The sequence below is a fragment of the Antennarius striatus genome, chromosome 19 (assembly GCF_040054535.1).
Source record: "Antennarius striatus isolate MH-2024 chromosome 19, ASM4005453v1, whole genome shotgun sequence".
In the NCBI taxonomy this organism is placed as follows: domain Eukaryota; kingdom Metazoa; phylum Chordata; class Actinopteri; order Lophiiformes; family Antennariidae; genus Antennarius; species Antennarius striatus.
Genome location: NC_090794.1, coordinates 15,929,233 through 15,951,383, shown reverse-complemented (window position 1 = coordinate 15,951,383; position 22,151 = coordinate 15,929,233). Strand labels below are relative to the sequence as shown.

Sequence of the window (22,151 nt, the reverse complement as noted above, 5' to 3'; positions counted from 1 at the left end):
CACAAACCATTCAATAAAAGATGTAAAGACATTTGAGGTCTCCAGCTGTGGTTGTTAGCCGGCTTTAAAAATTGAAGACTGAGTAAATACTGAAAAATAAATTGTTTTTGTGTCTAGATTGAGGAGCGTATGCTGCTTTGTGAGGAGGTGGTAGACAGCTGGAGGGATGCTGAGGAGCAGAAGGCAGATCTGGAGCTCCAACTGAGAGAAACAGAGCAGCAACTTCAAAACCTCGTCAGGAGACCGGCAGAGTTGGAACCCAAGATTGCACAGAACCAGCTGGACAAGGCGCAGGTCTGTTCTTGTAAAAAATAATCTGTAGATTCCAATAGCTTGGCACAATTTTAGTCTGATCAGGGAAATCGGTTGAATCTCGAATTTAGAGTGATTGAGAACACTGGTTACCTTTCCTGCAGGAATTCCTTCAGCAAATTAGGGAGAAACAATCTGAGGTAACCCATTTGAATGAGGTCATTGGTAGGCTGACAGCTGGACAGATAACTCCTTACCTGGAGGAGATAAGGAGAATGAAGAGAAGCTGGGTGGAGCTTGGCCAACGGGCAGAAGAACTGGAGTCCCAGCGGGGGGAAGACATGCAACGAAGTGTGGAATACCAGGAGATTGTTGTGACTGTGGAGGAACTCTTCTACCAAGTATCCAGGGAATGGGATTACCTTGCCAGGTATAAGGCTGTCTTTGTGTAGATTTCAAAACATACTGTACATTAATTTCCATTTGCATTCATTAGCTTAATGACCAGAATATATAAAGTTGATGCAGGGGTGGATCTGCACAAACACATGCACATCTTCTGGTGTTGCAGTCAATCCTTTGTGTCAAAGAAAAGTTAATGTCTAAATTCCATTGCTGGAGATACAGGTTTTCACTTAAACCTTGCTGTGTTTGAATAGGGCAGACACAGAGAGTACCAGTGAGCATTTAGAAGCTTTGAGGAGGCTTTCCATTGACCTCAAGGAGCAGAGAGCCACTCTCGAAGACCTCAGAGACCAGAAACAAGCAATCTTGCCTCAACTTAGCCTGTTAGACAAAGATCTGGTCAAGCAGCAGGTGAAGCTGAATTTATGTCTTCATTTTAAAGTAATGTTAAGAGTAGAGTACAGAATCTGGGTCCATTCTTACTTTTTTACCTTCACTAGGTGGGTCATCTGGAGCAGCGCTGGGTCCAACTTGAAAATCTAATTCAAAAAAAGATTCAGGATTCTGCAGAGACACTACAGGATCTTGCCCGAGTTGAAAGCCAGCTGAGGGATGCCCGGGAGTGGGTGGACGAACAGCGGCCTGCTCTTACTTCTGCACTGAAAACAAGCCCACCCCCTGACCTGGCCCAGAGTTTCCTGTTTGACCACTTGAATGTGTGTGTAGAGCTAGAGGCCCGTCAGCAGCTGCTTGATCAGGCGGTGAGTGAAGCCCAGGCTGTGGCCTCCAGACTGGGGCTCAGTGAGAAGCGTTGCCTACTGGAGCTCACTGAGCGTGCTCAGACTGAGATGTCAGCTCTGGGGACTCAGGTGAACCAAAGGAGAAAGTACCTCAGTAAGGTAAGCAACTGGAACTTTGTACTAATTAAATACTAATCAAATTTTGACTATGTCCTGAAGGACCTAACTTTCTTTTGTTGTGTTTGGTCTGGTGGAACAAGATCCAACTAGAAATAAAATGGGAGGTAACCCAAGTTATATGTTACTGACTAGATCTGAATTTGTTCCAGGCCTTCACAGAGAAGACACAGTTCCTTCAAGCTTTGGGAAGAGCACTATCTTGGGTACAGCAACAAGAAAGGAAGGCTCTGATTGATGACCATATAGCACTCCTTCCTGAGGACCTAGCCAAACAAGTTGCTGCTTGCCAAAGTGTCCTGAGTGGTTTACGGGAATACCAGAGAGAGCTGGCTTCACTCTGGATACAAGGACGAGAGTTAGAGAGAGACGCCACCGACAAAGAGAGAGCAGAAACCCTGGCAAAACTTAAAAAGCTACAAGCAGTTTTAGAAACTGCTCTTCAGAGGACGACCCAGCGTCTCACAGACTTAGAGAAAGCCTTGACCTCTAGGAGGTACTTTCAGGTTGATCTGGATAAGACTTGCCAGTGGTTGAGACGAGCAGATGCCATCACGTTCCCTGAGATTAACATAAAAAATTTGGCAGACAACTCTGATTTGCAAACAGAACTTTCTAATTTTCAGAATGTCCTGGAACAAGCTTCAGAATATGAGAACCTTCTTCTTATTGTCCAAAGAATAGGCCAAGAGATTCTCCCTACTCTGAATGAGATTGATCATTGCTACCTAGATGAGAGGCTCAATGCCCTGCCTCAACAGTACAATGCCATCCTAGCTCTAGCCAAAGAAAAAATAGACAGAGTCCAGCAAATAATCTTAGAGCAAAAAGAGTACAGCACTTTCTTTGAGATTACCAGCAATGCACTGCAGGAGCTTCAGGAGCAGTTTGACAATCTAGAGAAGCAGACTGTTAGTATTAATGAGGAGGAACTTACTTGTTTAATAAATGAACATAGAAATATTAATGAAAGTTTAATCCATATTAGCCCTGCTGTGAGACAACTGCACGGCAAAAATGAGGGTTTTCTTAGTCGGGGTCAGCAATATAGCACAGAAGAGACACAACAGTTATTAAATCTCCACAACTCACTGAAAAGGAGAAACATTGAGAGAATTAAACACTTAGATAATTGCTTGAAAACAGTAGTTGAACACAATCAAGTGTCTAGCAAGGTGGACTTGGTGTTCAAGTCTGTTAAAGAGAAGCTAGCCAGACTTAAAGCAGACACAGAAACAAGCATCATGGATAAAATAACACATTTATATTCACTGCTGGAAACTGTGGATTGCGTGAGCTCTCAGACTGAAGAATGTAACAAACAAACTAAAGGCCTTTGTCTGAACTTTGTACCCACTGCCTTCGAGAAGACTATACTCCAGCTTGAATCATTGCAATCTTTATGTTTTGAAGTACATTGTTTTGTGGAAGAAAGTGAGAAAAAACATGTGAAGAATGAAGATTTCATAATAGAGACTGAGAAAATGTTGAAATGGTTAATGGCTATCAAGGAAACATTGAAAGAGCCATCAACTTTTTCAGTTGTTAAAACTGAGAGGATTTATGAGGAAGTACGCAAACTGACGATCAAGGAACAGGAAGTGAAAAGTATATTGAGGTTAGGGGATGCTTTCAGGAGGAGAGAAGAGCAAAGGTATTCTAGTAGAAAAGAAACTGTTCCTGCCCACGTTGAAGAGAAATTGCAGGAGATAGTGAAGCTGGGAGATGAAGTTCAACACGGAATTAGTCACAAACAGGTATGTGGTATAATTTATTTGGAAATCACAGTGATTGCCTGTCCTTTTATTGTTTTAGCAACTCCATCAAAACTGAATGAAAATCAATTCGTCAGAAAGTTCATGTCCTGAAACCCAATGCATCATTCATGGCTTGAATCTACTGAATGTCATTAGTCCTCAGTTTGCTGATACTATCAATATTGATGGGTCCAAGGAAGCTGAAGCATTTTAAGAAGACTGCAAGAGATTCCATGAAGTTCAAATTAGCACCTATCTTATTATTAATTTATAGCAGTTTTGAGATTTGATTTTTTAAAATACTATGTCCCAAAGCTTCTCTTATGTTGATTAGGTAAAAGTTATAGTTATAGTTAAAATACAATATTAGACCCAGGTCTCCTCAGCAATGCTTATGGATATGAAGTGTGAATATCATTTAATGCCTCATTTAGGAAACTATAAAACAGTATAGTTGGTTGCCACCTCAAATTTTTTTCATAAAGATAAAACCCAAGTCCAATTCCCTAAGTTGTATTCCCATGTAGGATAGTGTGTGCTGTTTCTTTAGGGGATGTAATGGTAGTGCTATTTATCCCTCTGGATGGTCTTCCCAATGAAGTGTTTTCAGAAGTAGATTCAAAGTCAAGTGGTAGAAGAGAGATACCAAAAGACATTGAGGAATAAATGACAGGAATAAATGAAAGATGGCTGCCATTTCATGAATTAAGTGCAACATGCCAAATATCCCTACAAAAAAGTTTTTAAAAAAGACCATTAATTTAGATGCAAATTACTACATAAATGAGTTGACACAATTTTTACTTTAGTATAACTTGGATTACATTAATACATTACACATTTTTTGCTCACGCTATTCTTGTGCTGTTAAAAATGATTTGGGTTGGTTTTTTTATGCAGTTTATTTAATTTTTGCCTGTTCTTTTGTTCTGTTCGTCAAATAGGGTCAAATTTGTCACCAGCTGATAATGGTCACAGGAACAGGCTTTTATAGAACTATGATACTGTTTTTAAAGGGTACCTGAGCAAACCAGGCATCCAATTTGATTTACAACACAAATCTCTTGGCAAACTGCTGTTGGACTGACTGTAACTGACTGTAATGAGACATGCTTGTGCCAATTATCTTAAGCATCATGTGATAATGTGACTTATCTACTGATGAGGTGATGAGTGGTATTTCAAAAGTTGTTTAATTTCCATTATTCCATTCAGAAAGTCAAACTTCCATCTACTATTATAGATTTATGGCCCAGATTTTGGCTTCCAGCTCGTAAAACCCATGAAAACAGGATTTCAAAAAATTTGAATACTGTGAAGAAATCACCACTTATTTCTTATCAATCAATCAAAATATGGTACTTTCAAAACAATATATCAATCATCAATACTTGGTTGGGAATCCCTTTGCCTTAATCACTGCCTTGATGCGACGTAGCATTGAGCTAATCAGCCTGTGGCATTTCGTAGGAGTTATGGAAGCCCAGATTTCTTTGACGCTTGCTGTCAGCTCTTCTTTGTCATTGGGTCTGGTGCCCCTCATTTTCCTCTTGAGAATACCCCATAGACTCTCAGTGGGGTTTAGGTCTGGCGAGTTGGCTGGCCAGTCAAGCACTGTGATGGCATGAGCATTAAACCAGGTTTTGGTGCTTCTGGCAGTATGGGCAGGGGCCTGGTCCTGCTGGAAGATGGAATCTGCATCTCCATACAGATCCTCAGCAGAAGGAATCATGAAGTCCTCCAAAACATTCTGGTAGACGGTTGCGGCGACCTTGGATTTAAGAAAGCAGAGTTTACCAACACCTGCACTGGACATTGCACCCCAAATCATGACTGACTGTGGATATTTCACACTGGACCTTAAGCAGCTTGGGTTCTGTTACTCATCCGTCTTCCTCCAAACCCTTGGACCTTGATTCCCAAATGAAAGACACACTTTACTTTCATTGGAAAAGAAGACCTTGGACCACTGGCCAACAGTCCAGTCCTTCTCCTTGGCCCAGTTGAGCCGCTTCTTACGTTGGCTCTGGTTCAGATGTGGCTTGACCCGAGGAACCCAACAATTGTAGCCCATCTCCCGTCTGAACGTGGTGGTTTTTGAAGCTGTGACTCCTGCCTCAGTCCACCCTTTGTGGATCTCTGCCAGATTCTTGAATCGTCTCTGTTTGTACATCTGCTGAAGCCCACGGTCATCTGTTTTGCTCGTGCATCTTCTCTTGCCACATTTTTCCCTTCTACTAGACTTTCCATTGATATGCTTGGACACAGCACGCTGTGAACAGCCGGCCTCCTTAGCTATGAACTTTTGAGGTTTACCCATCCTATGGAGGGTATCAATGATGGTCTTCCGGGCAGCTGTCATGTCTGCAGTTTTCCCCATATTGAACCGAACTGAGACAATTGAACCAAACCAAAGCAATTAAATAACACCTGGGGAAACCTGTGCATGTGCTTTGAGTTTAGTAGATGATTAGTGTGTGACACTCAGTTTAAAACATTCATGCCCTGATGATTTCTTCACAGTATTCTAATTTTTTGAAATCCTGTTTTCATGGGTTTTATGTGCTGGAAGCCAAAATTATGTAACAATAAACAAATAAATACCTGACATTTTTAAATTGTGGGCCATGAATCTATAATATGTGAAAGTTTAACTTTCTGAATGGAATTATGGAAATTAAACAACTTTTCCACGACATTCTAATTTTTTGGAAAGGGTCTATATGTGACCTTTAAAAAAGTAGGACATTTTTTCAACAGACATCCAATATCTGCATTTATACCTTAATTTGCATTCTTACCTTAATGTGTTTGAAAAGTTTAACATAGAAAGAAGCAGAAACTGACATAGATGTAATAATTTTCTTATTCTAGATGGTGGTGAATCAGGTTCTTTCCCTGGTCCAGAGGCACCACTTATCTCTGCAGTCCATGCAGTTATGGCTGGACTCCGCTACAGCTGTGCTCCAGAGGTTTAGCTCTGGTGTGCAGCTTGAGAACCAGGCAGATTGTATGCAGTACCTGGAAGAAATTTCAGCACAGGAAAAAAACTTCACAGCTGGTTTGCAGGAGCTCAGGAATTTGGACCCTCTGCTGGAGGATCTTATGGAAGCAGGGTTAATGAGTGAAACTAGAGAAAATGTTAATGCAATGCAGCTCAGGAACACAGAAATCAATCAGCAACTGAATGCATACAGAGAGCTGCTCCAGAGGTGAGTGTCAGAGTAACAATGTAAGAACACTGAGCCAAGTGCCATAAAAATATGCAGTTGGAACAAACAGTCCATGTGATCATCAGGACGAACTGTCTGCATTAATAGTCTATTTTTTCCAGTTGTGCAGCTCTTTGGACTTCCCTCGAACAGAAGAAGGAGACACTGGTTGAACAGATGAATACTGTTGAAGGCGAGATGGCCACATTCACCACAGCTAAGGCTGTTGGTGTTCACCAGGCAGAGGAAAAGTGTCAAAGATACAAGGTGGGTCACTGTCTGACCCATAAATCACATAGTTGCATTTGTTTTGTCCCATTGGCTGTTATGTTACGTAGAATGCTAAGGTGAACATTTATTCTAGTCATGAAAAAATATTTTTTCAATAACGACCCATGTTACTAAATGATGGTTTTTGCAGAGTCAAGTATTCATTCACATGCGCCTGGTGTCTTCTTTGTCTTTAGTCTCTGGTAGCTCACATAGACCTGCTTGAGTCTCCTCTAAATGCCTTGAAAGAGAAGGCAACAGAGTTAGAGCAGATCATCTGTGAGTCCAGCAAAGCTGTGATCAGTCACTCCCTGTCGTCGCTGTGGCAACGGTGGACCAGGCTGCGCAGTGTGGCACAAGCCCAGGAGAGGGCGTTGGAGGACACATGGAGGGAATGGAGGAACTTCACTGAGAAGGTAAGGCGGAGTGAAACTAGCTGTTAGCATGGGCCTAGCCCACAGAGACTCTGTGCAGACTTGATTCTTGCAGCCACAAACAGATTTGTGTATAACTGTGTTCTGCACAGACATATTTAGGTCAAACACAGTAACAGCTAAGAACTACTCAATGTGCTGTGATGTAATTCCAGGCTTCAGGCCAGTTTTTTACTCCTGCCAAAACATTGTGTCATGAAGCGTTCTCTTGCTTGTCCTACAAGTTTGACAATATTTGCCAAGAATTCCCACCAAGCACAGACCCTAAAGAGGAAATTAAGTCAAACTCAGCTGTGGCACATTTTCTGTTCAACTCTTTTTCTACTATTGGACATGATATCATTCTTTACACTTGAATTTCTCCTCAGCTCTTATTTCTGACTTGAATATCAAAGAAAATACTTTAAAAAAAAGATTTAAAAATAACATAAACCCGGATAGAAACTTTTATATTCAATTTGTTTTACTTGAAGGGTTTGCAAAGGCCCATAGGAGTTAAAGCAACTACCATCTACTTCACACAAAACCCTGAAAGTGCTGCATCAACCAAACCTGTATCTATGAACGTGTTCTTCCCTCAGATGGAGAAGGTGCGCACAGTGTCCAAAGATCTCCACGGTCGTGTCCCAGATAGCCCAGTTGAGAAGGCGTCCACCAGGGCGGCACTTCAGAGCCTCTTGGAATATCATGACTCCTTCAATATGGAGGTGGAGAGGGAGCAGTCCATTCTTGCCCTGCTGGGACAGCACACACAAAGCCTAAGAGAAGAGAAGAAGGACGAGATAGAGAAAAAAACAGAGAGTAGACATGAGGAGACACATTGTCTACAAGAGATCAGAAACATGCAGGAGCAATATGACCGGTGAGTTCATGTAAAAGAGGTGTAATTTTGTCAGAATGACCACAAAAAAAAAGATTCTTACAACTATGTCTCGTCTAGCCTCGTGCTCCGGATAAGAGCCAGCAGGACCCAGATCCACCAGGAGCTGAGGGAGAGAGAGGAGGTGGAGAAGGAGCTTGGGTTGGTCAAAGGCTGGATCCAAGATACCCGCGGCTTACTGCTCAGCCCCACTGCAGACCTGGATTCTCTGCTGCAGGAGCTGGAGGTAGACCACTATCGATAACATACTGTTAGCTAAATATTGTTTTAACATAAAGTCAATATCAGCTCAGCTGAACTACGTCTTTGCTCATTGGGGGTTGTTTGTGTTGCAGACTGCACATGGCGAAGTCATCAGCAGGCGTCAGAGTGTGGAACGCATGACGGAGCTGCAGCAGGCCAAGTACCAGGAGCTGCAGGCTGGTCTGCCCTCTGAGCTCAGCAGGCAGCTGGCGGAGGTGTCTCTGGCTCTGGGCTCTGCTGAGGACCAGGTGAGCTCATTTTATTCTATAAGTGTTTTGTCTAGTATTAAGGTGATGATCAGGTCAATTAGTTGAGCTGAGTCTATATCACACTAAGGACCTTAGTGCATTTTTTAAAGCAATGACAAACTTTTTTCTGTTATGCAAATGTGTTCTTACTAGTACATCTTTAGTGCCCCAGCTGCAGAGAACGTTTTTACTCAAACATCCATTTAGGATTATTAAATGACTTATATTGAGTGAAACTATCTCTCTATCTTGCTGCTGTCTGCTTTAGGTCCAGGCCAGGGAGCGGGAGGTGCAGCAGACCAGAGACGTGAAAGAGGACTTCATTTCCAGACTGCAGGACATCGAAGCAAAACTGACGACCATCAGGCTGAAGTTGGAGGAGAAGGGTGGGGACCTGGAGAAGGCCAATGAAGAGACCAAAGTAATCAAGTAGACAGATTAACTAATTAACAAGCAATTAACCCCTCTCTTATTGGCTCCTCATTTTGCAGATGTTGAGGTTAATGAGGGTATGAGAATTGGAATGTTTGCTTTCAGTAGTGACCCATTTCTTAAAGGACTATTTCAGACGAGAGTCAACGCCCATTCAGTCCCATTTTCCTGGTTATATCCACAACATCTTTCCCCTCCAATCCTCTGTGCATTTTGTAAGCCATCAAAGCCTCAAGTGTGGACTGTTAAATGAATAACTTAATCATTTTTAAACTGCTGGTGAAGTTAAATAATCACTGCTGTCCTGTAAAGCACATTTGTTGTCTTCACACTTCTTTGTGCCAAATAAACAAGGCATCTTTCAGTTGAGTCAGGCAAGCCATTTCCCACTGTTTCTAATCTCAATGCAGCCCCTACTGGCTGCTAGCTGTAGATTTATATTTATCATAGACGTGTCACTGGTGTCCCTCTTCCTCTTATTGTTGAACAAACACAAGAATACTTGAACTCTCCTTGTTCTGTAGCCTTTCCCTGATTTTTGTTTTCTGCTTCTAGTCCTTGACACTCATCTGTTGTTTTTTTTTGTCAGACTCTCTTTGAGGAGTGTGAATCTTGTGGTCGTTCTCTGGGAGAGTTGGGAGTAGCTGTGCAGGAGTTTGGGGAGCAGAACCCTCTGCTTTGTAAGCAGCTGGGAGACGCTGTGGGCAAACTGATGATGGTGCAGCACAACACCATGCAGCAGGTCCAGGACAGAGCCAGCAGACTGAAGAAGGTGTGTACTTCACTAAAACAAACAGACCTCTCATATGTGAAAAGTCTACTCATCATAAATAAATAAATCTCTTTCTTCTCTCTCTCTCTCTCTCTCTCTCTCTCTCTCTCTCTCTCTCTCTCTCTCTGTCTCTTTCTCTCTCTCTCTCTCGTGAGCAGGCGGAGAGACAGATGGAGGAATATCAGGCTGTGAAAGGATTCATTTTGGGCTGGACAGAGAAAGCAGAGGCTCTGATCTCCAGCAGTATCGTCTGGAACTCGGTGTCTCAGCTGCAGGAACAGATTCGGGCCCACCAGGTGAGTCTGTTCTCACAGCAGGGATAAGGAATAGCTTTAAAATGTCTGCAAACTGCAGCAACATGGATGTTGATGTTTTTCATACTTACTTTTTCCCCCCGAAAGAGAATATTAAATTTGCAGTCACTCAACAAATTTAAAGCTAATTAGATGCACACACTTATATGACTTTGCAGTGAAATGTCACACATAGTGCACAGTGTGTTTAACTGGTTCAATTAGTCTAATTGCACATCGGAAGATGTTCCTCCAATCTGTGACTTGTAATTTACGTCCCGATTGTGACAGGCTTTGCTGCGGGAGTATCGGGGTCTCCATGGTGACTTGGAGGCCATGGGGGAGAGGGAGGGGCAGCTGGGGGAGGTGCTACAGACAGAGGGATGGATCCAGCAGGTGAAATACCTCAGCAGATGCACAGAGGAGCTGCAGCAAAGTGCCAAGACTCGTGTCCAAAATCTGCAGGATGCAGGAAAGGTAAACAGATATCAGACGTCTGCAGTAAATCACCTTTAAACTCTGAACAAATGTTCTTCAGTAAGAGCTGCATCTAATTTTATCTCAATAATCCAAACATCGTGGTACAGCAGAAGAACCCCCCCCCCCATGCCTGATGTAACAAACTGCAGTTATAACTGTAGTTTGATAGCATTGCCATCGTTTGGTTAGTCTGTAGCATTGCACCATCAAATGGAATGCACCGTTTGAAATTGTGCAGTCTGTCACACTAATGTGACGCAGCTGTTCCTCAGATACCAGTAGGCAGACGGGTACTAATAACCCTAAGTGTTTGGAGAGCTGTCTACAATTCCTCCTGGCAGTTAGGATGTTTACCTTGGGGCCTACAGTGAAGATGTATGAAAAAGCGTATTTTTATTTGTAGGGACTAGGCATATAATTTTATTTCACAATAAGTTATTTTACTTAATTTCAAATACATTTGTAGCCTGGTGTGATTTGAATATACTTTATTCCACACAGGTCCATATCAGCCATGACAGATTTAACAGTCCATTTGCATTTCCGGGGTTTTAAAACTATATTCGCTGTCTCCCTCTCAGGACTTGTTACGTTTTGAGGGTGTGGTGAAGAACCTCCATGCTGCTGTAGACCAGATCCAGGTCACACTTGCATCTCCAGACCTCAACAGACTGAGCCTCAGAGAGCAGCTCACACAGAGACAGGTGCACACTCATTAAAGACCAGCATCATTGCCTATGGACATTATTTAAACATGATCTAAGTTGAATAAATACTGTGCATGCATATAGTGCATACCTACAGCTGTAATGTCATCCACAAACAGCCACCTCCTTATATGCATCTGCCCACATGCAAACGTAAAAGCAGGTAATCTGCACACAGTCTTGTTTAATATCACCCTCCTTCACTCCTTCATAAGCGTCTGCTGGTGGACATGGAAGGCTTCAAGCAGCATGTGGAGGCGGTACAGCAGTGTCAGAGCGCCCTCCGGCTGCCAGGAGAGGTACTGGCCAGCCTGCCGATGTGCCGCACAGCTCAGACTCTGCAGCAGGAGGCAAGCCAGCTGCAGCATACCACCATTCAGCAGTGCAACATCCTGCAGGTAGACGCAGTCCTCATACAGCAGATTGCTGAGTGTCACCTGTTGTAGTTACATAAGATCAAATTTCTTAGCAGATTTTTAAAAAAATTATTTTACAAATTACAGAGTTGAGATCTATTATCCTGTTAATGTTTCACATTTGGAATCAATTTGATTTAAGACCCTAGAATCATGTTTGGTTTTTGTCACAATTTGTATGTCAGTTTTTTCTGTGAATTCACATACCACTGAAGACAAAATGTCTGTCCCTCAAATAAGAGTTGAATATATTGTATTATATTGTATATTATACAACTATACTAGTTGTACTATTGTATTAATAGTTGTACTATTATATTGGTTGTATATTAGTATATTATATATTACGGTAGTTGAATATATTATATATCCTAAATTTTCCAGTTTGGGATAAATAAAGTATATCTATCACAATAGAATGTAAGAGTAGAATAGAATGAATAGAATTTAATTTAATTTGATAACCTTTATTGTCATTGATCAAATACTTTGTATCGACTACACGAAAATTAAGAATTCTGCTCCTTTGCTGCTTTTACTAAGAATAAAAAAATTCAGAAATATATAGGAATAGACTCCACAGAAACACCAAGAGTAACATCTAAGCAAAACAAGGCAATAAAATGCACAGAATATATAACATGTCTAAACAATATTCAAGTCTGCACATATCAGGAGGAAATTTCCACACTACAGCCTGAGAGTGCTGTTGGCACAAAAAGAATCTTTTTCATGATAAATACAGATAAATATTGTACGGATTTATCACCTGGTGGAATCGTCTAAATTTTGCTGCAGTGTCCCAGCATGCCCTCAGAGGAATGTGTATGTTGTTGTTCAGCCCCCATCAGCGCAGGATCGCCCTCCATTCCTTTGGTTCTGGATTTGGTCTTATCGAGGAAAGATTAGTGTTTCGATGAAGAACTGAGTGACTTCTGAGAACATCTGAAGGACAGACACTTTAAGTACAACATTTAAAATGTTGATACTCTATTTGTTCTGGCTCAAGGACGTTTGTTTTTTGGGGGAGGTTTTTTGATTAGCATCTTTTATGCATATCCTTATTGTTCCACTTATCTAACCACAATGTAACGACTTTTATCATGGACATGAAGCCTTACACTTACTTTGGAAGAGTTAAAGACTGTCTTAAAGCTCCAGATTCAGCTGCTTGTTGAAGGCATGCTGGCATTTGTGTATAAAAACACCCATAGAGTGACAGATAATCTCATGCTAGCATCATGACATCGAGAGTGGAAGAAACGGTAAATCCACATCTATTGGTGACATACAGTATTTTCCTAGAGCGAGTGAAATGACCGTTCCTCACCATAGATCAGTAAAATTTCACAATTCTTGCACTCACCTTACTATGGTTCCTATTTCCCAGGAGGCCGTGGTGCAGTATGAGCAGTATGAACAGGAAGTGAAGAACCTCCAGAGGTTAATAGAGGAAGCTTACCGCATCATTCAAGATCGGCCTGTGTCCACTAGTAACATACAAGAACTTCAAGCTCAGATCCACCACCATGAGGTGAGACACACTTTGACTCTACTGTATTTATTATAATGTTTGCAGATAATGCATGTGATCACTTAAGCTTTAAATTATTATGTGACATTAATTCCATCAGGCATACAGTAGTCTGAAATGTCATCCTATGCTGCAGCACGAAAACGTCCTTGAATGGAAGTTTAGCAGCTGAGACACAGACATGTGACGACAGGCTTCGAGACAAGAGTCCTGATTGTCTGTCTGTGTATTCTTTGCATGTGCAGGTTGTCCTGTCAGTGTAGTCGATGAAGGAGCAGCAATAGCTCTAGAGATTTTATCAGATTAGTCAGATCATGCTTTAGAAATAATTCCTGCCTCAGAGAACGCCTCGTCGGACATGCAAATATAAATATTATGCTGGTGTCTAAAAATAGATTATTCTAAAGAGCCCAACGTCAACTCCACAGAAGTGAGAGAAGCAGTGTTTGAGTCCTCATGTGGTTCCTGTACTTGTAATAATGTAAAGGAGAATAAATGGTTGATCCAGTAGAAAGAAAACTGCACACAACACTGTGTGGTGCCTCTACAAGTCCATGCAACAGTCATTCCTCTTTTATCTGATGGCACGTGTAATGTAATCTACATACACTACATTATGAGGGTGAGGGTGTCCGCTTTGGTTTTGCCTGCATATTAAGCCCTGCCCTCTTTTTTGCAGTTTTTCTTTGCTGAGTAAGTGTTTGATCTCCTGTACTCAGAGAGGGGAGGGCTGAAGACCTGCAGAGAAAAACGGATCAAATGAATTTTTATTTCAATCTTATTCCTGTATAATTCTGACAGATGTGAACTGAAGTCATCTATTAGCAGATATTTTACTCTGATTGATATTTGTAGTCTGCTGCAGAATGACTTGACATGACCACATCTGAGATTGATCTCTAAGCTAAACACAGAGCTAAATTCGCTTCCACTGGCCCAGTTAGTCACATGACCCGATTATCAGTGCATTGACCATCTGCGGGACAGATGGAGGAGGAGGAGGAGGAGGAGGAAGAGGGGAGGAGCCGCTGGTCTGCTCGTTCATAGCATAGCTGTAATTTGACACCGTCTATGTCATTCTTCCTCCCTGAACACTCCCTCCCTCTTCACGGCTCTTTCTCCGTCAAAAGGGACCTGCCTGTAGGACTGGTGGAGGAAGAGGGGGTGCTTGCTCTGAGGTCACTTCCTGTTTTTTCTTACCATTTGTGTATGCGTACCAGAGGGAGTGTCTGAGGGATTTTGAACTATTTCTGCTAAGGTCTCTCACAACCAAACATCCAGGCTGTTGGCTTCACCGCTGCACTGAGTCACCCACATTTGTGCTGTTCTGATTGGCTCAGAGATAGAAAAGAGAGAGAGGGGGGAGAGTGAGGTAGTTCTTTTCTCTTTCCACGCTTACACTCTGTGGAGCCAGAAGCAGGAGACCAAGGAGAGGAGAATGCATTCACTCCACCTCATCTGTGTTTCACCGGCACCATGTTCAGCATTGATCCAGCATCTGTTCCCAGGATCTGATTCAACCAGGAACTGTTAATCTTCCATTGTGGACTGAAACACAGTCTGACCACTGGGGTCGGTGGTGTTTTCTGTGTCGGGGGGGATGTTTTGACAGGAGCTGGCCCAGAAGATTCGTGGCTACCAGGAGCAGATCGCCTCCCTCCACTCCAAGTGTAAGATGCTGACAGTGAAGGCCAAACACGCCACCATGCTGCTGACGGTCAGCGAGGTGGAGGGCCTTTCTGACGGCATGGAGGAGCTGAGTGATGAGGAGCTGCCTAGCGCTATACCAACCGCCGCCCAGAAGCAGCTCCCAGCACACCCCTCCGTTGTCATGGTGAGTGGCAAGGCATTTTTAGGGCACACCAAAAACGGGCATGTTCATAACGCTGTTCTGAAGTGGACTTCATGGATCTTCAGGGATCCTCTAGATGTCATGGTAACCAACTAAACTTTGGACAGTAATGGTTACAGCTGCAACTTTTGTACTCATATTTATCCAAGAAACAATATAGAAAGTTAATTACAAGTTACTTATATGCTAATATGTGAAATATGTGGGCCCCTGAATGAAGTTAGTGCTTCCACTGGGCTGCAGGACCTCGTCTATTCAGAAGTATTGTGTTTCTTCGCGCTCCCGGCAGCTGGGCCGTCTGTGCTGTGTCACTGAGCTTCTTCTTAGCCTCCATATGTCTGACTGTTGCTCCGGTCTTCATTCTGGGCTCAATCGTTCAACAAACAAAGAAAGTTCACTGCGACTTTTCTGTGTTTTTCTTGTCTGAGTCAGATTTGTGTGCTTCTTTGCTGTCGCTGTTGTTTGTGGTGTGTTTGGTCTCAGCAGGCCAGGAAACAGGATGTAACTGAATGAGTGTTTGTGTCCCAGTAGAGCGTGATAAGTCTGTGTGTATAAGTCGCTAGGAGTCCTTCACTGTTGTGCTGCTGCTGCCATTGTGTTCTAGCCCGGCTGCATAAACCCAAGTGTGTTCTGATGCTTCTCGTTGCGTTGAGTTGCATCATGAAGCCTGGGAAGAAGTTCTCAGAATACAGCGAGGTCCCAGTCTGTCAGCAGAGTTCTGCATCAGCTGCCAAAAGACAGCTTGGATCACATTTCAGCTCTGCTGCTCTGAAGCATAGAGACACACAGACAATTGTGCTTCTGGTGGAGCAGCTGCTTACTGTGCTGCTGCTGCAGTGTAACTGCTAACCCAGTCTCCGTTTGATGTCATCACTTTGCAATGCTTGGTTTAAGTTTGGGCGGTGATTTTCCAGTTCCTATTCCCAGGACGTCTCCACGGTGTTAATGTGGAGTCCTCTGATGTTGAACATGCTGTTACTATCTTAATGCCGTTCCTGAATTAGCCTTTCCCTTAATTGCCTGTAAAACGTAATTTTAATATGAAGGAATGCATTAAAGCCTGTCTGTGATATGGATTACATCTGGATGCCACTTAAAAGGAAATTCGTCTGTAATGGAGAGGAAATGACTCCTGAAACTGAAGCCACACTGTGTGTGTGTGTGTGTGTGTGTGTGTGTGTGTGTGTGTGTGTGTGTGTGTGTGTGTGTGTGTGTGTGTGTGTGTGTGTGTGTGTGTGTGTGTGTGTGTGTGTGTGTGTGTGTGTGTGTGTGTGTGTGTGTCTGTGTGTGTGTGTGTGTGTCCGCTTCCTTGACGTGGTCGTTCCTTTCCCCTGATGTAACCTGTGAAGTCCTTGTGTCTCATCCACCAGCCAAGCAATAAGCTACAGGCTGGACAGGAAGTGTGTGTTCTGATCTCTGGCAGCATTTGATACCCCAGCAGTAATATGATCTAACTGGTTGTTACTTGATTACTCACTATCTAATTAATCAGCAAGGTGCTCACTGCAATCTGCTTAACCTTCACTCCCCCCATTAATTTGTATGCTCTCTCCTCTCCCTCTTCATTTTCCTCTGTTTTGATTGGGGCGTTTTCTCTTCCCTCCCTCTTCCTCCACCTGCTTCTTTGGATGTGTGTGTTTACCGTGCGGTGCACATGTGGTCAGATGACAGCCGGGCGCTGCCACACACTCCTCTCTCCCGTGACAGAGGAGTCAGGGGAGGAGGGTACCAACAGCGAGGTCTCCTCTCCCCTTGCCTGCCGCTCCCCCTCCCCAGGGGCTCATGCTGATGCTCCTCTTAACCAGGTACTGCCAAGCCCCCACCCTGGTGACCTTCCAGCTGCCCTCCAGCATCACCTGCTCCGTTCCCAAAGTGAATCCATTCATTTCACACCACCTCAACCAGTACGGGTCCATCTTAATGAGTCACAGGCAGTAAATTCCCACATGATGAAATAATCTGATTATTTTTATTAAACTGCACTTGACCTTATCCAGCATCTTTATTTGTGCCCAATACCAATACCGCATACAAACTGAGGGTTGTGTTGCATTTATTCTCACAACACTAATGCTTCTTGCACCAAGTGAGTCTTGTGAAGATGCTCCAGTCCAACCCGTCACCCTGCACTGATAATACAATGCAGCAAACCGTAACCCCCCCACCCCCCTAATCATGACAGCTATGAACACAGTGGGTGTTTGAGACAGCTGGAGAGTTGCTGTGCTTCCCTTGCTCTCCTTGTTTGTCAGGTTGTTGTTGTTTTTTTTAGTTTTTCTCTTTTCTGCATATTTTCTTTGCTGAGGAAAATTTGTTGCCACTTTCTTTGTCACTAAGCAATAAGTGAGTGGCATTTTCTAAAGATAGCTAAATCAGCTAAATCTGCATAAATTTGATTTTAAAATGACACAGCGGTGAAGGAGTGGTAAAAATACTAAGGGTCAACAGAGGTTTTAGCTGTTATCCTAAGATGTATTTCTGTCTTGTGATGTGTTGCTAAGCTCAGCTGTTCAAAGCAGACTTTAAAGTAAGTCAAAATACAAACATGTCTGCCTCACAAGTCAGAGTTGTCATGTTAAATGTTAGTCCACATTCTTTCTGTTCAAGTAGGTGAGGTTGTGGAGGAATTGATTCCTCAAGCGCTTTTAAATGTCTGTTGCGCTTTGAAATGTTGCCATGATTAAGCGCTATATAAATAAAACTTGATTGATGATAAGAGATGTAGCTTTACCAATAACTGAAGGATTTCTAAATTTAGCTGCAATTTCTGCTTTAAACTCTAATAAATATCTGCATAATGTGTTACTAACTTCACATGTCTCATCCTCAATTTTTGTGAATATCCATAATCATTGTTTCCAGCCTGTGTCAGCACATCCCAGTTCCATGTCCACACTGTGCTTCACTCTTACATGTGACTGAACTCGACACACTCACCGTGTTGTTCTGCTACAGGGTCGAGGCGCTCTGTGCCGAGCCCCCCTCCAGGAGCTGTACGAGCCGTCCATGGAGGCCAGCAGCGCTAACCTGGATGACCTGCAAAGATCCTGGGAGACACTGAAGAATGTGGTGCGTCAAGATTCATCTATGCTTAAGACTTTGTAGTAAAACTACACTAATGTCAAAACAGATTTTATATTTTATTAATGGGGAAATCAAATTGGCTTGAACTGTCCCTCCTACAGCAAATCACATGATAGTTTGGGGGTCTTTCTCTTCATTGTTAAGTCATTCTTCCATTTCTAATACTGTTTACACAGATCAGTGAGAAGCAGAAAAGTCTGTACGAAGCTCTGGAGAGGCAGCAGCAGTATCAGGAGTCCCTCCAGTCCATCTCCACTAAAATGGAATTCATTGAGGGAGCGCTCAACGAGGGACTGGAACCCAATAAGAGTCCCGAGAGCCAGATGGCTGCACACCAGGTCAGAGAAGCAGCACAGAATAGACATAATATAGAGACAGATATAAAACAAATGATCACAGTTAAATGAGCAACTTTGGTCAAAATTAATAAAACCAGTCTTCAGATGTTCGATCTCTCAGACTTCTGTCTTTGCTTCTCCTCCCACACTTTTCTCATGGCTGTACAGGCTCTGATGGATGAGATCCTGATGCTGCAGGAGGAGATCAGCGAGTTACAGATGTGTTTCTCTGAAGAGCTGGCAGGTGGTGATAATGACGGAGAGGCTGGCGATCAGCTGGCGCTTCAGTCTACACTCACTGTACTGGGAGAGAGGATGGCCACCATCAGAATGAAGGCCTCTGGGAAACGGCAACTGCTAGAGGTGGGTGCTCAAACGTGGCGTTCAGTTACATCTCCATGCTGTTGGTATTTACACAGTCTGTTAACGCTTCCTCCTGCAGGAGAGACTGAGCGAGCAGCTGGAGGAGCAGCGACAGGAACAGGCCCTGCAGCGATACCACAGCGAGGCCGAGGAGCTGGACCACTGGCTCCTCAGCACTCGAGCCACTCTGACCTCTGCCCTCCAGCCCCTAAACGAAGACCTGGACATGGAGGAGCAGCTCATTGACTGTCAGGTTAGGATTGAGCAGTGAAAAATGTCCAGCTTGTTTTATTAATATTTCTAGGATGTCTTGATGACCACTTGATGCAGACATTTCCTTATCAAGAACAACCCTGTTTGAATTCCTCTCTACCCTAGGAGTATAAAAGTTGGTATGTGTTGCTGAGAGCGAGCTACCAAAGGCTAAAGTGAAGTACATGTCTGAGTCTTTGCTCAGAGATGAACACTCGTCCTTGGATTCTTCGGTATCTCATTGCTGGTTCTGTTTTAGTCATTTGTTCAGTTTGTCCTCAAATAGCTGAATATTTCATTACAGAACACAAGAGGAGGCCATCAAATGGGCACTTTTATAGGATGAGATGGGATTGGGATTTGGGTCATGTGACCAAGTATATGGCTCTGATTACCCTCCTCAATAGCCCTTCAACATAGTTTTTGCCCATCATGGCATTCCTATGGTAGCACTGTCTTTTTTAAAAGTGGGATAATTAGACACCTTAATGTGAAAACACGTTTAGATGTCTAATTTAGATCAGCAGACAAATGTTTAATTATTTGTCTGAAGATGCACCATAATCAGCTTCTCAGTAGGTATAATGTTTGTCCTGTGAGTGTACGGAAGTGTTTATAATGCGTTTGTAGCAGCTGAGAGGCATTAAGCTCATTACAGCTAACATATGGCTCCTGTGGGCTCAGGCCTCAGATCCATACGGATCCTCCTCTCCGGGGGGTAAAAACTGTCTGAGATTACTGCAGTTTATGACCAGTGGTTTGGGCAGCATTTGAGGAGGTACAAGAGATTAGACAGATTGTAAGAGTAGCAACTACAGACAAAAGAGAAGTTTTTCCACACAGGGGTTTCTGAACTTATGTTTATTTCTATATTATTAAATTTCTATAACCATTTAATAAACAACAACATTGATCATTTATAAACCAGAAGAATCAGGATAACTAGGTTAAATAGATGGTACACTGTGAGCGGTCCAGATTGTGAGACGGTTATTTTAGAATTCTGCTTCATTTAATTTACCAACTGTAACTCTTGTCTTCCAGAACATGCTCTACGAGATTGAGCAGAAGGTGTCATATCTGTCCGAGCTGTCCGTCCACAGCGAGAGCCTGCTGCTGGAGGGCCGGGGTGAGACCAAGGGGGAGGCGGAGCAGCTCACCTTCAAACTGCACTCCCTCAAAGACAGCCTGATGGAGCTGCAGCAGATGCTGCAGGACAAGCAGGTTGACATACAGGTGAGCTCACAGTTTCACCAACACACTCTCATCTGCTCCACATTCCCCCGCTTTCACTTGTTTTCATTCTGCGGTGGCTCTGTCTGTTTCTCTGTGCAACCACATCAATAGTAGCTTTGTGTGCTAAAGGTCATGCTCCTTCATGAAAATCCTCTGTTTTCCACAATGGCACAACAAGAGTCTGTTTGTCTGACAATGGGCCTCTAACAACAGACAAAAGGATGCTACGTCATCACATGCTAAAGCTAAATGTACTGCAGGTGTGTTTCTGATGACATGGCACTTTGGCCTTTTGCTTTGTGGTTTTTGTCCCAGTATGGAAAAATCAGATTTTAATCCATACTTTCTTTCTTAAAACGAAATCTTGACTGCTGCCCTCCTAGGGTGTTTTTTCGCTAATACTTATATTTACTCATTAATAAAATTATTTGTTAACAGTGTGTTTAGCATATTAAAATGTAGTTTTCCTTTCCTTTTCTCTCCATTTTTTTGGTTTGAGCATGTAACTTTTAGATCCCTCCTCTATTTTTCCCAGGGTTCATTGCAGGAGCAGGAAGACAGTGAACCAGACTCCTCTTTGTCCCAGAGTCCTAATGTTCAGGACTGGCTTTCTCAGGCCAGATCCACGCGCGCACAGCAGCATCACGACAGCCTGCTACGACAGAGGGTAAGGAAACAAAAACCTTTAGCTGGTGTCGTTTCTGTGGCTCTGGACTGAGCTTATTTGACCACTCTGTCCTTCGATTTAATAACATGTTTATGACCTTTGATGACGTCCCAGGTGCTGCAGGAACAAGTAGCCGAGCAGAGAAGGTTGCTCCAGTCTGTAGCCAATGTAGGAGAGGAGCTTCTCAGCCAACACAGCATGCCCAACGGGGACAGGTACTTTTCTACTTGCTTTTATGTTGTTATCTACAGAATATACAAATGTTTCTGTGGTTTCTGTTCATTTAACATGCTGTATGTATTGTACTTAATATTCTGCAGTTCCACTTGTTAAAGTGTACAGGTAAGCACTTAACTAGACAATGTGGTCTCTCCTCACGATGTCCTCCTCTCGCTCCTGTAGTGAGGTATCCATCCCAGGAGGAATTCTGCTTGAGGCTGAGATCGTGTCTCCTTTTGACCAGCTGAAACAGCGCTGGGAAAACCTGAACAAAGACCAGAGCACCAAGCTGCAGCTCTCCCTCAACTCCCTGGAGCAGGAACAGTTCAGCCCAGTATGAATTGACATTCTTGAAAACCCGCCTTCATTTGCTGTTAACTGAATCTCCATGTTTTTCTTACACCTTTATTTTTGCTGTGATGTGCAGGTCATCCAACGTTTTCACCTGTCCAGTCCTGGAGTGGTGTTTAGAAGGGAGTCTGTCGGCCAGGGCTCCTGTTCTCCCAGAACTTTGTTTGAGGCTTGCAGTCAGACTCTGGAAAGAATTTCACAAGAAGTAAATCAAATCTCCAATTAAGTTCTGTCTCTGAATAAAAAGAACAAACACATCTTCGCGAGCAGCTTTCAATGCACTGGGTAAATCTTTTCTTCTTCTTCACAGAAAGCCAGTGGTGACAGTAATCTGATAGCATCTATAGAAGGAGCTGCAGTCCAACAGGACCTGTATGCTGCGGTTTCAGCTGCTTCCTCCTGGTTGGATTCAGCTGAAAACCATCTGCTCTCTGGTCCCGTCCTGCTTTCTGAAGATACCGAGTCGCAACTCACCAATCTAGAGGTACGACAATAAAGTTAACTGACAACATAATCTCATATCTACTGGATAGATTA

General features: G+C 43.1%; 1 protein-coding gene across 1 annotated transcript in view; it reads left to right on the top strand.

Annotated features, from left to right (window-relative positions):
• syne1a (spectrin repeat containing, nuclear envelope 1a) overlaps window positions 1-22,151 on the top strand; it is a 125,260-nt gene that overhangs the window by 78,264 nt on the left and 24,845 nt on the right. Inside the window, 30 exon segments of the mRNA XM_068343403.1 lie at window positions 118-294; window positions 417-682; window positions 912-1,068; window positions 1,158-1,556; window positions 1,727-3,331; window positions 6,206-6,543; window positions 6,666-6,810; window positions 7,011-7,229; window positions 7,829-8,109; window positions 8,188-8,353; window positions 8,463-8,618; window positions 8,887-9,039; window positions 9,640-9,822; window positions 9,981-10,118; window positions 10,407-10,592; window positions 11,177-11,299; window positions 11,518-11,700; window positions 13,109-13,252; window positions 14,865-15,086; window positions 16,769-16,909; window positions 18,060-18,173; window positions 18,365-18,526; window positions 18,695-18,889; window positions 18,969-19,142; window positions 20,186-20,377; window positions 20,913-21,044; window positions 21,159-21,259; window positions 21,447-21,597; window positions 21,691-21,819; window positions 21,925-22,098. Coding sequence (XP_068199504.1) covers window positions 118-294; window positions 417-682; window positions 912-1,068; window positions 1,158-1,556; window positions 1,727-3,331; window positions 6,206-6,543; window positions 6,666-6,810; window positions 7,011-7,229; window positions 7,829-8,109; window positions 8,188-8,353; window positions 8,463-8,618; window positions 8,887-9,039; window positions 9,640-9,822; window positions 9,981-10,118; window positions 10,407-10,592; window positions 11,177-11,299; window positions 11,518-11,700; window positions 13,109-13,252; window positions 14,865-15,086; window positions 16,769-16,909; window positions 18,060-18,173; window positions 18,365-18,526; window positions 18,695-18,889; window positions 18,969-19,142; window positions 20,186-20,377; window positions 20,913-21,044; window positions 21,159-21,259; window positions 21,447-21,597; window positions 21,691-21,819; window positions 21,925-22,098 — 6,906 coding nt within the window.